At 38.8% G+C, this 17,780-nt stretch overlaps 2 protein-coding genes across 2 annotated transcripts; one reads left to right on the forward strand and one right to left on the reverse strand.

Annotated features, from left to right (window-relative positions):
• The first annotated feature begins 471 nt into the window (after window positions 1–471).
• On the forward strand, window positions 472–1,793 carry LOC145777256 (ER membrane protein complex subunit 8/9 homolog). Its single transcript, XM_082588592.1, has one exon. It carries the CDS (start codon window positions 560–562, stop codon window positions 1,154–1,156), a length of 597 nt encoding a protein of 198 aa, XP_082444718.1. The 5' UTR covers window positions 472–559; the 3' UTR covers window positions 1,157–1,793.
• Window positions 1,794–5,462: 3,669 nt separating this feature from the next.
• Window positions 5,463–17,276, reverse strand: LOC145777138 (enkurin domain-containing protein 1-like). Its single transcript, XM_082588435.1, has 8 exons — window positions 17,105–17,276; window positions 14,379–14,585; window positions 13,752–13,994; window positions 13,181–13,341; window positions 11,662–11,802; window positions 11,357–11,523; window positions 10,550–10,686; window positions 5,463–6,724 (listed from the first exon to the last, which is right to left on the reverse strand). Exons 1-8 carry the CDS (start codon window positions 17,262–17,264, stop codon window positions 6,561–6,563), a joined length of 1,380 nt encoding a protein of 459 aa, XP_082444561.1. The 5' UTR covers window positions 17,265–17,276; the 3' UTR covers window positions 5,463–6,560.
• Between the last annotated feature and the right edge of the window lie 504 nt (window positions 17,277–17,780).

Consider the following 17,780-nt stretch of genomic DNA (forward strand, 5'->3'; position numbering starts at 1 on the left):
TCATACTGTTCAACATTGCAATGCATCCTTTCTTTTTAAGATAATATTGCATAGCATGGCGCAAATAAGTGCCATTCTTGAAATAAACGTGATGTATGCACTGCATAATAATTAATAATAATAATGGTGTTGCAAGCACAGCAGTGCTTTTTCACCTTCATAACTTGCGTAGCAATATTAAATAAATATTTAAGTTATATAATATTTAAAATTTTGAACTGCCAAGCTGCGTGCTTGATATTGTTCTTTCAACTAATTCATCTATTTTAAACTGTTAGGTTTGGTAGCCATGCTTAAATTTACTTTCATTGACGTATCCTTTAAATTTACATCGCATGCACGTTTTAAACTTCTGTGGTTTTGCCGCCTTTTCCTTTTGTTGGTTTTGTTCCCGTGTAAACTGTTGTTTACTTTATCATTGCTGTTGTTTTTCGACAAAGAAAAATAACTTGAATTTAATGCAGGGGACGAAATAGGTTACATTACAAAATTATTGCTTTTTGTGATAGGTGTTTAATAGTTAATCTTTATTTTGTTAAAAATCTACTAGTGTTGAAATATGACTTGCAAAAAGATGGAAATGTCATCACTATCATTCATCAAGATTCAGTTGCATCTTGCAAAGTATCCCCACTGTGCTGTGAATGGTTTAATCCTGGCATGCAAGCGTCGGTTTACTGAAGAACATGTACTTGAATTTGTTGATACTATTCCATTGTTCCATGAATGCTTACATCTCACTCCAATGCTGGAAATAGCTCTCATTCAAATTGATTCGTACTGTACAAAGAAACAACTGTTTATTGCTGGATATTATGAGGCTTCTGATATTCTCACCTCAAAACCAGAGACATCATTATTTGCTGTAAAGATTGCTGAAAAACTAAGAAGCCAATTTTCCGATTCTCGTCTGGTGATTGTCAACAACCGGAAAGTTCCAGACAGAGACTCGTTGATATTCTACTCTTTGGATAGTGCAGGCAAGAAGTGGATAAAATCAAGTGACACAATAGAATATGAAGATGTCTCCAATAACTTGTCACATTTGCTGGATCGAAAAGTTTATAGAGACCTGGTTGATTTTGATAATCATTTGTGTGACATGTCACAACATTGGTTGAACCATCCCATCAACCAACTTATCAAAATGGGATGAATTCAAAATTCTGTAAGACTTTTCTTCTCAGAAGTCAGTTTATTCTTACTTGCAACTTTTTGCAGTGTTGTATGGAAATATCAAGTTAGGGACAAGTTTTGAAATATTTAGTTGTTGTTTTCATGTGCTGTTATTAGATATGATCACATGAGTGCAGTGTGTGCAAGTATGACTCTAGTGAATAAATGACAGAGCAGCTTCACACTTGGATTGATATCATACAATAATTTATCTAAATTCCAAATGTGCAATTTAAGAAAAAAGTAGAGTACCTTGATTACAAAGCAAATCCACCCATGTAGTAGGTGTGAGGTTACTTTTGTGCTGATTATTTGATTTAATTTCATGATGCAGAAACAGAAATTTATTAAATTTGTATTTTTTAAAAATTGGACTGAGTCCTTCCAAGTAGGCTAACTGTTTTTTAGTAAAATTTGCTTTTTAAGTCAGTTGACAGTAAATTGGCATAAAAATCTTACTGACCAAGATTGTATCCTTATAGTAGTTGTGTAATTGTTTCATGGACACCAATCATAGTTGAATGAAATAGTATATACTGTCTGTAGTCTGTGATGTCACAACATGCAATATAGTTTGATTTACTCTGTTAGAAACGTTAATACAAAGTTTTGCGATGGACTATTATCAGATTTTTGACACTGTCAAGAGACATGAGCATTTTTGTACATGGAAAATGCTTCAGCATTGCGATATTAATTGAGAAAAGTTAAATTGTTGAAATTTTCAAAATTCTTTAACCAGTGTAGGTATTTACAAGATTTGTGGGCTGGGTATGAACAATATTAGGCTACCTACTATAATCAAAGAAGATCTATTACAGTAATAATCCGTTCCAATCTTCATTTTGACTTGTTGTTCCTTGACGTTAGTGTAATGTTGGACTACGGTATCCAAAATTGGTACATGACATTTTGGCGCGAATTCTATTTTGTCCATTAGTTGTTCAGTATATCTTGCTTTGTGCAGATATTTTTGTTTACCAGTGTTGAATTTCCATCGCAATTTGTTCCACTAGAAGGTTTGAAATACAAAAATACAGCTTGAACAAACAAAAAGGTAACTTACTTTGAAAGCCCAGCGACACTGTCAGTCAGGCCCAGATTTAGGGGGGCAGAGAGTACAGTTGCCCCGGGCCCCCTTTTTGAAGGGCCCCCAACGAGGAAAAATGTGATTTTGTGTTATTATTTTCGCTCAGCCTTTAAAGTTTTTTGCAAAATGCCTCCATTTTCTTTCAAGGTTAATTGTTAGTCACAAGGTGGCGAATGAGCTTGGTGTAAAGGCATTCGCAACGGTGTGGGTGACTTTCAAGCTCGACGCAAAAAACTTTTTTGCATGGGGGCCGGGAGGCCTTGGATCTAAAAGTGCCTTGGGTCCCCCATCAGTTGAACTCTCCCCTGCTGTTAGTAGTAATCCGCCCATGATAATCCTGCTACAAAAGTACAACTTTGTACAAAAGACGACTTTTTGCCTAGTGAAAAAATTGTTGCAAGCGAGATATGTTCAATGGATGACAGAAGTCCGCCCCTATAGCTCAGTTGGTTAACGCGTGACTTCTGGAACGAAAAAGCTTCAAGAGCAAGCGGCGCTGGTTCAACTCTTGGGGTGTGCGCTTGAGCAACGCACGTTAAGGACTGCTCTCCATTCAGCGGCATTTAATGGATAAAATAATTTCCTGGCAACAAGACTTCAAGAATCAGAAACTTTACTCTGTCAATCTCGGTGACCGGGCCGCGAAATTTTTTTCCCACGAACTTTCTGTCTCATTTGCATATTTCTGTAAATGTAGCCATTACTGGTTACCGCGCGGCGCGCGTAACTGTTTTTACCGATTTTCGCTCTCCAGGTCCAAATGTAAACCTTGGACTTGAAAAAGTACGTAGTCTGGAGACACACCTCTAGGTGTGTCTCCAGAGTCTAGTCAAGTTTTAAAAAAGTTGAGAAGAGAAATTGATTGTGGTCACTAATCTCAAAGCAAGATTATGCGAATTGATTAAGAATTTACCCTAACCTTACTTTTTTTGAAAAGCTTTTGTGCACCTCAAAAAATAATGTAGGCCTAAAGACAAAACAATTGACTTCGATGGGCGTCGAACCCATGTCCTCACGATTATAAGGCAAAAAACGAAACCGCTGAACCAAACGCGCCAACAAAACATGCTTGCACTCGCACGGTATAAATACAAACTCTATTTGAAGTAGCAAAATGTTTGTGGGAAAAAAAATTCGCGACCGGGCCTGCGTCAGTGATTCAAAGCCTCTACAAGTATGCGAAACTGCCAGGATTAAGCTCTGCAAGAAGGTTTCCCAGTCCGAGAATAAAGATTCAAGTCAAAAATGGGCTTGCGGTGATATGTCCCTTGCGGTCAGTTGTCTCTCGCCACATCGTCCGCGTCAGAATGTCTTACTCGCTACAAAATTACTTCAGCGTAGATGCATCAAATCTACCTTCATTGTAATCCTCTTCCATCTTGCTTTTTGTTATTGACGTTAACGTCAGAGCCATATTTTTATCGGTGAAATATTGAAAGGTTTTCCAGCGGCTCGCATGCGATACCGCGGTTTAGCAAACACGTAACTGAACTAATTGAACATTATTCGGGCGTTGAGAATATGTAGTTTGTACTTCGCACATCTGCCAGAAACTATCAACATATTCTCTGCTTGAAGGGCAATAGAGAACTGCAATCATTGCGATGTAAACTTGCAGCCTCAGTTCCAAGTGGATTAATTACACGAGTCTGGTGCAACGTTTCGTTCCATAGACACATTTCGCGAAGCCGCATTGGTTGAGATCAATCCTGCGCTATGAAAGAGATACTAACCAAAACGTTGAACAGCAAAACTATTAGACCGGATAGTGAAATCTCCTTTGCATGACAACATACGCCAACGTTGAATTAACGTGCAGCTGAAGAGGTTTACCTACTGTACTGTGACCTAACTTTGTACGTATTGTCACTCTACTGCCTGGTTTCTGAACTTATGAATGATATTTTACGAACTAACAGACAGTGGCATCGAAAAGATACATCTATTGTACATCGTAGTGCATAAAACACTGCAATTATAACACAGTGGAGAAACACACACAAACAACTACAGTACCGTATTTGCAAAAACGTTTTTGTAGGTGTGATAAAATAAGTGGCACACAAAATATTGAGAATGCGCAACTTCCATATATCGGTTTCGTATCTACAAAGTAGTCAAGATATTCCTCTACTCTACAGTTTGTCTCACAGGTATGTACGCATGGCTGCTACACCGCCTGCCATCTTGCAATGAAAGACAACAGTGAGAGTGGCTGAACGCCTGAACGTTCCAATACATGAGTCGGACATGCTGGTCCGTGAAACGGCACTCCGTTGTGAGATATGCGGCAACCATGCTTGGCTTCTGGCGAAGACCAACTACGTACATGGAAGAACATTTTTTTGAAGCAGAAAATAATAATCTGCGGTGACTCGTGCAATCTCCTGCATTGTGGACTGTCAGCTAGTAGTGAGAGACAAAAGTCGAACGACTTTCCTAAAACTTGCAATATGCATTAGGCGAGATATTTTGAGGTAATTCAATATCCAAATGTTATTCACACAACAATCCAGCAAAGAAAATGTCACCAAAATATACTATAATTGTTTAAAAACACAGGTAGACAGTAGGCCTGACCTGTAACAATCCACTTGGAATAAATCACGTTCACAAAATACTTTCTCTGACATGCTAAATTAGGCCTACCACATTTTCATCGCCTAAAAAGAGGACACGTTTTGCCAGCAAGTAGAGTTTTACGTTTGAAGAATCTTTTACATGTTTTTAGATCATTGCAGTAGCCTATAGGCCTACGCAACAAAAGTTATCAAAAAAAAACAAGAAAACAGATTGACTGAACGTTTAACTTATTTTCTCTCATTTCTAGTGCTTCCTAAGACAACAAATGATTTTATATTTTTAAGAGTCAGCAAAAAGTGAAAAAATACCTAATTTTTAGACAGTTTCAGACAGCAATGATCTCAAAATGTGACAAATCAGGAACGAACTCCAGATAGCCAAGCCTTCTTTTTTCAACAAGGAATAGTCAGCCTTAACGAAAGGGTCAAATTATTTGCAAGAAATATGACTAAGGGAACGTTCAAATATTACGTAACGCTTTTTTTCCGAATTTTTGACCCCCCCTCCCCCATGTAACGCCAACGTAACGCTTTTTTCAATCCCCCCCTCCCCCATGTAACGCTTTTTCACTACGAATTCAGCACAAAAAACTACCATTCCGTACTCGAAAGCGTTACGTAACGTTTTGCTTGAACCCCCTCCCCCCCGATGTGACGCTAACGTAACGCTTTGCATAAACCCCCCCCTCCCCCTCGAAGGCGTTACGTAATATTTGAACGTTCCCTAAAACAGTAGGCTGCGCAATACAGTTAAAATGCTAAAAACGGCGTGAACTAAAAAACTTTCTTTGCAAAGCTGTATAGGCCTATCCATGCCACGTTCAACAACGGTTCCATAAAATGCGTCAATTTCTTGTAGAATTTATAAATCATCATGTTACATTGGTAGGCCTACACAAAATGTTTAGAAAACAAATAGCCTACAAGCCGTCACTGAAACGTCATCAAGCAATATAATCCCGTTGAAAATATAAGCATGAAAACCCAAACCGTCAAAAAAGAGGACATTTGAGCATTTTTAGTGTCCTCGGAGGACAATTCATTTTTCTTTGAAAAAGAGGACAAATCCCCTTAAAAGAGGGACATATGGTAGCCCTATGCTAAATAACTAACCCAACCTCAAAATAATATCAGCAAGGCTTGATAGGTTAGTGCGAGATCAATTTATCTTTCCTAACTAGGTAGCAATACAGCATTGGTTCTGCATATTGTGCTAACCTAGCAATGGAACATTGTTGGTGGGAAACAAAATACATTTTATCCATGAGGTGGCGCCAACTGTTCGCAGGCTTTCTTGTCACGTCATAAATGTAATGGAGCTACCGGGTTGGTGGAATAAACGACTGCGTAGAAGGAACACACAAAAGCGCAAATACATTCTAGAAGAGGATAACGCTTTTGAAAAAATGATTTTGACGATCACAATGGATGATTTCACAATTCTCAAAGCAAACAACAATGTTAATTTTTACATGGTTCCAACGCCTGTAGCGATGTCAAAATTGTAACTTTTGTTGTACAAAGATTGATCTTAAGCTTCAATGCTGTGGAGCGACACAGTGGATATCATTGTTTAAATATGAAGTGTTTGCCACACCTACTTCACCTTCATGGGGCGTACAAGTTCGCTACGAGATTTTTAAGCCACTGCATCTTTAGAATTTTAATAAAATTGCAAAGAAATAATCCTTTTTCCATTGCAGTCCTTGTTTTCATTCGCCTAGCTTAACGAAGACTCGTGGTCGCTCAAAAACTTTTATCGCTTCGTCTACCTCAAGGATCCGTCGCTCCAATTCCGTCTTCCGGTTTCGTACTCCCAAAGAGTCGGCTGAGCGGACGGGTAACAATCTGTGGCGTTCCAGGAGTTCTTGCTGGGCTGAAAACAAAAGTGAAATGATTAGAAGCTATGAACCTGGCAGCCACTCGCTTTTGCACAACAATATTTTGTCAAAGACCTCTATGCAAATAAAATCCTAAAACTAAAAGTATCAAACATTGCAAATACAGTAGAATTCGCCTGTAACGGCACCTCTAGGGGATTTGCAAAAACTGACGTTATAGCCGAATTGACGTTATAGACGAACTACCGCAAACTATTCCACAACTGTCTTTTGATTAAAGAAAGAGGTGTATAATCCAATCAGGGTTACTGTGTAGCCTACCACCAAACTGACAAAAGGAACGCAGAAAATACAGTAAACAAAGAAATTGTTTAAAAAAAATAACCTACAGCGAAAAGTACAGAAAATTTGCGCAATACAGCTCGTTACATACAGTAGTAAAGAAGTTCATTGTTTATTAGCAAAAAAGGCATTGATCTTGAGCTGTTTCGGTTTTGACACGGATTTGACACAGCTGTAGAGCTGCTTTTTACACGTGATAGTTTTTCACGCGGGAAAAAAGTTAATTCAGTTAATTAAAGTCCCTGCTGAAAACGACGTAGCAAAATAAAGGGAAGACATTTTGCAAGCAGCAGCGCTAACTGGATTAAAAGACTGACCGTTCGTGGTGAAGGTGATGGCTTAAACTGACGTTATAAACGAACAAAAGACGTCTGGGGACCAACAAAGGGTGCTGTAACATGCGAATTGACGTTATAGGCGATGCTGTTGTAGCCGAACTACAATGTACGTAAAAGATAGGAATTCTGCCGGGACCGAGCGAAATGTGACGTAATAGGCGAATTGACGTTATAAACGAAGCCGATATAGGCGAATTCTACTGTAGTTTGAAGTGGCAACGAATACAGAAGATAAAGAAATCATGTTGCACAATCTCCCGATAATATCCGTGAAAGGAAGACTTCACTCTAATGTGTACATCGTAGCTCTCAAGGGAGTTACTGAACATTGTATCAACCAGAAGTTGTTGACATAACCTATTGCATGCAGTCAGAGCGAACTCCAACACCCACTTGAAAAAGAAAACGGGCAATGCATTCAAAGCATTGGAAACAACTTTTGTATTTAAAATAATTGAAAGAGCATGTTCAAGGTTCTACCATGCTAAAGCTTGCTCGGGAGCAACAGGAAGTAATGAAGATATTGCACAATGCCAGATAACAAGTGGTGATGTCAACACAGAGCAACATTGGGAACAAGTTATTATCAAGATCTTGGCTTCATAAACTGTCCACATTGCAAAGCGTTGGGAACAATTGTGATGGAAAGGTCCGCAGCGCCACATAAAACAAGTTATGATGGGTATCATAAAACGACAATAAATTAGATTTGAGATCACAGTAGTTTACTGCAGTCTCAAGCTGGTTCATTTGAAATTGTCGCAAACATGTAATCACTCTCACATTGATTCAAGATAAAACTACAGACCTGTTATCAAAAACAGTTTTTTAAATGTTTCTATTCAACTTTTCAGTTCGACTAAGCCATGTACGACCAGCAGCTTAATGCGACATGCATTCGGCCTGGTGTTATGTTTGTGTTATTAGTAAGTTAATAGCCTAAATACAAAACTAAATTGTCCGAAAAAGAAAAGTTTAATAGGGCACGAGAGGTTTTCTGTCCATGAAGTTTAGACAAACCTACTTTTTGAATTTACGAAATCAAAATTATTTGTAAAAAGGATAAAAATGATTAGATCTTCTACACAAACACGACTGCACTAAGGAATCTAATCAATCAAGTATTAATTTTGTCAACTTGTCTAATTTGTGTCATCAGCATGCGTCTTGTGAGTGCGGTACTGCTAAGTTGCTAACCAAGCAGAGCGGAGTGAGTCCTCGAGATGCAACTGCAATTTGCAAGTTTTGTTTCAACATTTCAATCAGTCTTGACACTAACACAAGCCAATCAATTCAATAAATTACGGAAGACTATCCAAATCACAAATTTTTCCGCTGCGAAATATCAACAGCCCTCAAGACTTATCGCCCTACCCTGCTTGGAAAGGAATCGGCAATGAATGGATTTAAACAACGAAGTAGAATTTTAGCAATGGTATTAAAGTTTTAACCAAAACTGCAAATCGCAATTGTTGTCTCTGGCTCTCTTCCTCCCAGTATCACACCTCTATGTCTTTGTATTCAGGATGATAAGACTTCCGATAAGTTGTCGTTGCAGGTCTAGTAGGTTGTAGTGCATCATCTCTACCATAGTCGTCAACTCCGTTGAAAGAACTGTCCCTAACCACATCCGGGCTACGGGCGAAACTAACATTCTTTCGATGGAACGTTTGTCCAGCGGCCGCATCGTCACACCTGCCCAGGGTCCGTGACAGGTGGTCATCACTGACGTATTCTTTTAACGTCGGATACTCTTGGTATTTCACCCCTTGATTCTCATGGCCCACCATCGTGTCATTGTAACGATCCAGGTCTTCATGTTGACGATAGTTTGCAGCCGCTCCAGCTTGGTTGATAACTTTCTTGGGGGCGTACACATAGACAGGACTGCCACCCTGGACTGATACGTAGACGTTTGATTTAAGAGGCATCCGGACTGCGCTCCCACCGTGCGGATCGGTGTGATAGCCGTCGCCACGCGGAAGCAAATGATGCATATCGTCTAAAGTTGCGGTACTGGTATCGTCTAAAAACTCTTTATAGTAAGAAGGACGACCGGTGTCCACTTCTTCCCTCTTCCTGGATGTTGGTGGATGAGGAAGATAATCAAATGACTCTTCACCCAATTCGTAAGATCTGGGCTTCCATCCGGAATTGTAAGCATCAATGTAAGCGATATTAGCCACATCGTCAGGATGAGGATAATACGCTCCAGATCGTTGATGATATCCTGGCGCATCCAATCCCTCATCGATATTCAAGTTCCGGACACTAGTGAAGGTGGTGGATTGAGAGAACGCTGTTTAGGAGGATACATAAGCAAAGTAGGTGAGGCACAAACTGTCGTCAGAACACACGGGATTAGTCGAAGAGCGAGACAGGGGTGCCCAGACATAAGCTTCAGAAAAACTATTTGCTCTGATTATTCAGCACATAAACCTAACCTTGACTCTACACAACAAGTTAGATATTGATCTAAAAATCGTCTTGCCACGCCAATGCAAATAGGTTCGGTATTTTTTCTAAAACAATCAAGTTTGGTTGTTAAAATTACGACTTGACCTTTGGTTCTAAAAGTACCGGCAAAACGTGGCCTATTGCCTTCAGTAGGTTAAGCGCCATTCACCTAGGTACTGAAATCCCACAACACAAAACCAGCGAGTACGAACTATCGAGATACATTCCAGGGTGTATTTTGTGCAGTATCTGTTTCAGTATGCAGCCACAACTAGAAAACATTCAAAGTATACTTGAAAAACTCAAAGACTACCGCAAACTCTATTCTTCAACACCACACAAACATAAAATTAATATTATAAAAGTTGAAAGCAGAAATACGAGTTACAACCTTAGAGCGTCTGCAATAAGCAATGTGAACCCAGGTTGAGATTCTAAGGTATAAACATTTTACTTTGTTTCCAATCTCGGGATTAATTATTTTAAAATCCCAGGAAACTTTACGAGGCAGAAGCTAGAAGACTCGGGAAAATGAGGTAGACTAGGTAAGGAGAACTGTATTTTATTGAAATGAATCAAAGCGAATAAAATCTGAAGCAGAAAATTAAAAGCTGAAAAGCAGTTTCGGCAGAACTAACTCATCTACTTCAGGTAAATTTTCGCGAATTGAATATAATTTAACTGCTTCCTTAACTCCAAAACAATTTTATAAAAACAACTCACTTTGTTTTAATGTGGTGAGAGTTTCCCTTCTTTCTTTATCAGCCATCACTGTGTGTCCATCCGGGACAGTTGGGTCGGGAGCATTGCGAATTCTTTCACGCTCTTGTTTGTCCCAGAGCTTCTGCCGGGTTTGAAGGCTGAAAGAAACGAGAGGCTAAAAAAGTAGCCTAGTCACAACACAAGATTTGTATTGGTCTTTCAAGAGCAGCAAAATGTAGGCGGTTTAAGTGCAGCTAGGGGTGACTCAACGCCATTCTGACGAAAATTTTTAACTTGACCGATCAGGGTGTCGAACTCACAAGTGCTCGTTCTTATCGGTAGAAAAACTTTGCTGATGTCAGATGGCATGTCACGTTCAGTAACGAGAGTACCTAAACGGGAGCCACGCATTTCTGTAATGGACAGCCAAGTTCATCATCACCGTCCTACAACATTGTATAAAGCACAGCACACATACGACTATATTGTTGCCATGGAAATATTACCTAATAAAGGTTACCCCGGTTATTTAACGAGAGCAACTGCAACATGTAGTAAGATGGTATGGGTAGGTTACGTGCTAAGAATTGAAAACGAAAGTTTTCTTCGGTGGCATTGACTTCGAAGGTAGATGGGGAGAAGAAACGGGGACGTCCAAAAAGAACATGAAAAAAACAGATAAAGAATGAGCCAAAGTCTGACTGAAGGAAGAAGATGCGATGAACAGAATGAGATGGAAAATAGAAATGAAGACAATTGGTGCGAGAACAGAATCGATTACCCCACTAGAGAGAACAAAACCGAATTTCGATGATGATGAAAGCTTACTAGGCAGGGGTCTTCCCTTTCACGTTCATATTGTAGTCACTCAGTCCTTGTTTATAATCTTCATTTGACTTGTACATGGCCAGCTGAGATCTCGACCTCCCTAGCTCGTATGACTTCGCCAGTTTAGCATTTCTCGCCACAAAATTGATCTTTGCTCTCTCTTTGTCCTGTTCAAATTTAGGAAAACGTGTAAGTAATTTTTAAAAAAGAAGAAAAGGCAACGACCAGAACAGTCCATAAATTTGCAGTGACGCGGTGTATTAATATTGCGACATCAAATTAACAGATGTCTTCAAACAATTTACCGGAGTTCCTGGCCTTGGTGTCAATGATCGTTTAGGTTTTAACTGATTTTGCTGATGCGTCTCTGTGTTGTCTACTCTTCGTGATCCTGGAGGAGCCGAATGTGGTCTTGGTGGATACGATCTCGGAGCTTGGGGAGGATCCTTAAAGAAGTGATCAATGTTATCTCTGAGGTGTCCGTGCTCTGCTGTAATAACCTTAAGCAGATGTAACAACCAACCGTCATGATCTTACGTGACCAATGAGCCGGATGCGAAATTTTTTTACCACGAGATTTTTGTCTCATTTACATATTTTGGTAAAAGTTTGTATTAAAACCGTGTGAATGCAACATTTTCTCGGTTCAGTGGTTTCATCCTCTGCCTAGTGATTGTGACAACGAGGGTTCGACGCCCGTCGAAGTCAAACTTTTTTTTTCTTTAAATTTTAAAAGTGCTTTTCAAAAAAAGTAGGGTTAGGGAAAGCTTATATTTTATTATCATTGCAGAATTTCATTGGTAAATAGTTATTTCGCAATCTGAATCAACCAATCTCTCAAAACACTTTCGGAAATTCTTACTTTTAGAGTGACTAGAATCAATGAGACAGAAATCTTGTGGGAAAAAATTTTTCGCGAGCCGGATAAGTCGAAAACACGCCCAGGCACCACAGAATTTTGTTGAGTAAATAATTAAATCAAGAACAAACCACGATACAAAACATCCATAAAAAACACCACTCGTAGCAAAATGAAAGTGCAGAAAAAAAAACAAGTAGAGCTTGAAATGTTTATGCATTTGACGGAATTTTAATGCTGTCATTAAAATCTCAGAAAGACCAATTAAGAAAGCCAAGCTTATATTTTGTGCAAGCACAGCAAAGCAGTCTCATTGCAGACATAACGTGATAGTCCAAGCAGGGATAGATATTGCATTATGCAGAGATACAAAGAAAGCATCGAGTGATCCACTGACTCGTGTGTTGGGTCAGGATAGCTCAGTGGCTTACTCGCACGACTTCGTGCGCAAAGAAACAAACAAGATCAAGCAGCGCTGGTTCGACTCTCGGGGTGTACGCTTGAGCAACTTATTTTATGAACTGTTCTCCATTTAGCTGAACCTGGTGGATGAAATGATTTACAGACAACCACAACACAACAAGCAGAAAATTCACTCTGTCAAACACGGTGACTGAGCCTGCCCTGTGTCAGTGGTTCAAAGGCTCTCTTAGTTTACGCAACTGTACAGTACACGCATCAGGATAAAACTCTCAGAAACTTTTTCAGTCCGAGGAGTCGCGAAAACAAAGATTGCCACAATCAAACAAACCGTTACCAGTTTAATTACAGGTATAAGATCAGATATCGTAACGAAAAAACAATATAGGAAAAATGCTTAAACCTTGACGCAGTATGTGCGCTCATAAAAGACTTGCTTTGAATTGTAATTGATAATTCAATTTAATAGAACTTTGAGGAAAACTGTCTCCATTCATAAAAGATCTTTCGAATATAACAACAACAACACTATTTTCCAAACTAACCTCCCTGAATTCTTTTACTTTTGACTCAACCCCATCGTAGTGTGATGACTTCCAGAGAGCTTTCACTGGAGTATTACGGGATCTCTCTCTAGCTTTAGATTCCCTCTGAATCTGCCGCATCCTCTTCACGTTTTCAGCTGTATGATTCTTGGGTTCTTTTTCTACATCATAGAAAAAGAAATGTTCACGCAACCGGATATTGTCAAAGATTTCATGCAAATTCTATCCTTGTGATAGAAATTGATCCCTGTAGGAGAAATAAAAATGAGCTTGTCGCAAAGATGATGAGAATCGAAGTGACAAAATATAGCCAGCTGCAGCCCAAATATTTGCAGGTAATTAATAAAATTAAAACTGATTTCTTTCACCTCTGTTCAGAAAGCAGTACACAGTTAATATGGAAAATATGTATATGCTTGATAAGTTCCACGACTAGTAGGCCTACCGTGCTAGTAGTATTGTATAGCAATAACAAACTTTCTATTGAAAACAAATCGCATTTTCTTCATTTTGTTTGACAGGACAATTTATTTCAAATATGGAAGTTGTGGTAAAGATTCTAACAACGTACTCGTTTTTGTGTTGTACTCATTGTAGCGTCTTTCTTCGGTTACAAAGAGTTTGGAAACTGTACCCATCGATTTGTTGGCAATTTCTTCAGCTTCTGGTCTCACACGAGGAGCCGGACGGGGTGTTCGCCCAGAATAATCACCTTCCTTGTACACAGGGTCCACTAGGATTGGGCCACGCACCCCTGCCTTTCGAAGGGGACCTTCCCGTGGATTGATGTTTTCGTCACGTGTGTCGTAGGAGTCTGAAACAGCATTGTGAGTAAAGATCCATTTGTTGGTGAAAAAATGAGTATGATTATGTACCATTACACACACACCATTAATGATCACGGTAACAAATCAGACACCAGACACCAATATTTATACAAATTAATATACAGTAGAGCTGTTTTGTATTCAACAAACTTTTCCTGGGTACATTACATTCTATGGCTAAGAAGTTAAGTACGGTATCTGGTAATACCAACGTAACGTTGTTTAAAGTTTTTAAGGAAAATTAGAGATTTCAAGTCAACTCAAACGAAAAAGTATAACTGCGTCATGTATCCAAACATAGTATGCTACTTCTTATTAAACATGATGGCACAATATCAAAAGCGCCAAAACATCTCTGGATAAGATCTCACATGGTTCAGGCTTTCCATAATTTGAAAACAGCATTCCCATACAACCCTTAGACTTTTCAGCAACCTCCGCAGCTTCAGGGCGCACCCTGGGCACAGGGCGAGCTGATCGGTTGGAGTACCTTCCTCCATTAAATACTGGATCTGTGAGTATTGGTGACTTTACACCAGCGTGTCTCATTGGCCCGTCATCCATGTTTACTTTCTGACCTTCAAATCAAAACGAAACTTTGCAAAACAAAGAATCTGTTTTTACATGTTTCTGTTTTTATTACTGTTTAGAAGTGCAAATTGCAAACAGCAAAAGGAGAGACAAAGATTAGGCCGAAAGAATAAGACGATTGGAAATTAGAGAAAGAAAGCGAGGAAGGCTGAAAAAAAAACGTGTGACAGAAGATATGGAAATAGTGGGGGTGAAGGAAGAAAATGCTGCTGATTAAGTGATGTGGAGAACTGCAATGTGCACCAGCGACCCCACTTGAAGTAGAAAGAAAGACAGAAGAAGAGCAAACAATCCCACGAGTTAAATCAGGTGTCACCAGAAATGGGCAAGATCACCACTTTTGGTGATCTTGAAGATCAGTACAAACGAATTTTTCTGACACGAGTCAGTTCAATCATAAACAGCTAACAATCAAATTCAATCAGCTAGCAGCTAAATCATCTTCAATTAAGCTTATTCAAATAGAAATTGTTAAGCTTATTCAAATAGAAATGTCTATTTGAATAAGCTTAGCAAATACGCTAAGAAACCTGATTGAAGGTAGTTGGCATTGCTAACTGTTGCTTTTAACTACTCGATCACTATAGCCCATGTACAGAAGTTGACTTATTTATTATGACCAACACAAGAAATTTTTTAAATTTTGAAAAAGCAACACAGGCCAAATTAGTTTGAAACTTGAAATCGACTTTTGTTGGACACATATCACACTAACAGTAGCGTAATGTTAGTAATTATCACTAATTATTTTGTACAGGAGGAGTTCTAAAAAAATGCCTCTATCTACAAAGTAAACTTCAATTTTAAAGTGATCTTGATCTTATTGTTCTTCAAGATCCCACAAAATAGTGATCTCAGATCACCAAAATAAAAGTGATCTTGAAGATCATGTTCACATTGTGATCATCAAGATCATGCTCATCTCTGGGTGTCACCAAGTTACAAGCCAATCACAAAGACTGACAAAGAAAAGTTTTCATAAGAAGTCAGAGCATAGTTTTGTTTTTCTAGATAACAAGAAATGGACTGCTGGCTTGAAATTATGTTCAAGCACATCCTCTGAGAGTTGAACCAGAGTTGCTTTATTTATATCATTTTATGGTTAGTTGGTTTTTGAATCTTTATCCTCGGACTGACAAAGCCTTGATTGGTTATTCCTGGTAGTTTCGCATACTTGTATAGGCTCATCATGCAGGGCCGGCTACCGAGATTGGCGGAGTGAGGTTTTCCGATCAAGTGTTGAAGTGTTGTTGCCGGGGAATTATTCCATTCACTAGGTGCCGCTGAATGGAGAGCAGTCCCAAACTGCGTTGCTCAAGCGCACACCCCGAGAGTCGAACCAGCGCCGCTTGATTCTGAGCTGAGCGCATAACCACTGAGCTAATGCACGGCGGACGTTATAATTCACCATATTAGGTGCAAATCTAACTAAGCCATCAAGGTGGACTAGGATGCTATGTGGACAACTGAGCTTGCATATTTTTTTATTATTTACTTATTGTTGCAATATTATTCGGCTCTAATAGCTCAGTTGGCTAAGCGCCTGACTTTGTAAATGAAGAAACTTCAAGATCAATCTGTGCTGGTTTGACTCTCGAGGTGTGCGCTTGAGCAACGCACATTAAGGACTGCTCTCCATTCAGCATCACCTAGTGGATAGAATAATATATCAACAACTCTTCAATAACAAACAAAAACTTTACTCTGGCAACCTCAGTAGTCGGGCCTGGTCAGTAATTTAAAGCCTCTTCAAGTACCTACGAAACTGCCAGGATTAAGCTCGAAAAAGAAGTTTTCACAGTCTGAGGATAAAGATCCAATCAATCAATAAATGTCAATTGTGTAATTGTACACACAGCACAGTTTTACATCACAAAATAGTCACAAATAGTCCTCCCCCGATAGCTCAATTGGTTAAGTGCCTGACTTTGCAAATGAAGAAATTAAAGATCAAGCGGCGCTGGTTCGACTCTCGGGGTGTGCCTTTGAGCAACGCATGCTAACGACTGCTCTCAATTCAGCGGCATCTAATGGATGGAATAATTCCCTGGCAACAACACTTCAACAACTATTGGAAAACTTCACTCTGTCAATCTCAGTAACCAATCTGCATCAGTGATTCAAAGCCTCTACAAGTATGCAAAACTGCCAGGATTAAGCTTTGCAAGAAGCTTTCCAGTCTGAGAATAAAGATTCAATCAATCAATTAAAAGTATTGTGACTGCAATTAAAAATGTATAAAAAAGCAATAAAATACTTTATAGTGATTAATTCAGTTGCCTGAAGTTGTTTTTAGGTGGCAGCTGACTTTGGTAACTTTTTGCTTTTTAGCCGCCTTCTTTGTGATGCAAACTACCGTATTTGTCCTTGTACACATTTTTTTCTTGCCAACAAAAACAAATAAGCTGAACTGCCTTCAAAAAGGAAAGTTATTAAAATAACGATATAAAATCAAAACAAAGTTTTGTTTGTTTACAAAAAGGTAGGCTACACATTTTTTACTTACTTGGTCGACCAAAGGTTGAAATCTGTGGTTGATTTAAACAAGTGTACATTGCTACACCTCGATGCTTATCAGCAATGCCTGATGCTTCTGGACGTACTCTAGGTACAGGTGCAGCAACAAAATTTTTATCACTATCATACACACCAGATCCATACTGCATTTTTCTACTAATGAAAAATAACTATTTTTAACCAACTTAGTAGCCTACGGTATCTACTGAATGAAAATTGTATGATGATTTATAGCCACAAAAACTTCAAAACAAATCTTTATAGCTTAGTCTTAGCTCGAGAAAGTTTGCCATAATCATAATTTACCAACGATTTTTATCAATCAAAATAGACCTGAAAGGCTGGGTAAACATGCTAGCTTGACTGTATCCCAGACAACAAAACAACTTGCTCCGAACAATTGGTGACAAAAATGAATTTCATTCGAGGAAAGCTCATAACTTTTTTTTTTCAAAAAGGACTTTATTGTCACCAAACATGCAATGTCTTTATTCATAAAAATAAAGTGTAACTTTAAAAAGTAACCAAAACTTTAAAAATTAAAAAAAAAAAGTTTGCACAATTTAACTGACTTCAATTTGATAACCATACATATGGAAATACTGTGCCGTTGCAGCAGCTAATCCTGACGTGTTTTGTTAAGGGTTGGAAAAGTATGATACGCT

The sequence above is a fragment of the Aplidium turbinatum genome, chromosome 9 (assembly GCF_918807975.1).
Source record: "Aplidium turbinatum chromosome 9, kaAplTurb1.1, whole genome shotgun sequence".
In the NCBI taxonomy this organism is placed as follows: Eukaryota; Metazoa; Chordata; class Ascidiacea; order Aplousobranchia; family Polyclinidae; genus Aplidium; species Aplidium turbinatum.

What these genes read in the sequence shown, in the direction of transcription:
- LOC145777256 (XM_082588592.1), top strand. Translation starts at nt 560, where the DNA reads ATGACTTGCAAAAAGATGGAAATGTCATCACTATCATTCATCAAGATT.
- LOC145777138 (XM_082588435.1), bottom strand. Translation starts at nt 17,264, where the DNA reads ATGCAGTATGGATCTGGTGTGTATGATAGTGATAAAAATTTTGTTGCT. An exon ending in TTCAACCTTTGGTCGACCAA is followed by an intron (nt 14,586 to 17,104) that starts GTAAGTAAAAAA and finishes TTTGATTTGAAG; the next exon opens with GTCAGAAAGTAAACATGGAT. An exon ending in AAAGGGAAGACCCCTGCCTA is followed by an intron (nt 10,687 to 11,356) that starts GTAAGCTTTCAT and finishes CGTTTCTTTCAG; the next exon opens with CCTTCAAACCCGGCAGAAGC.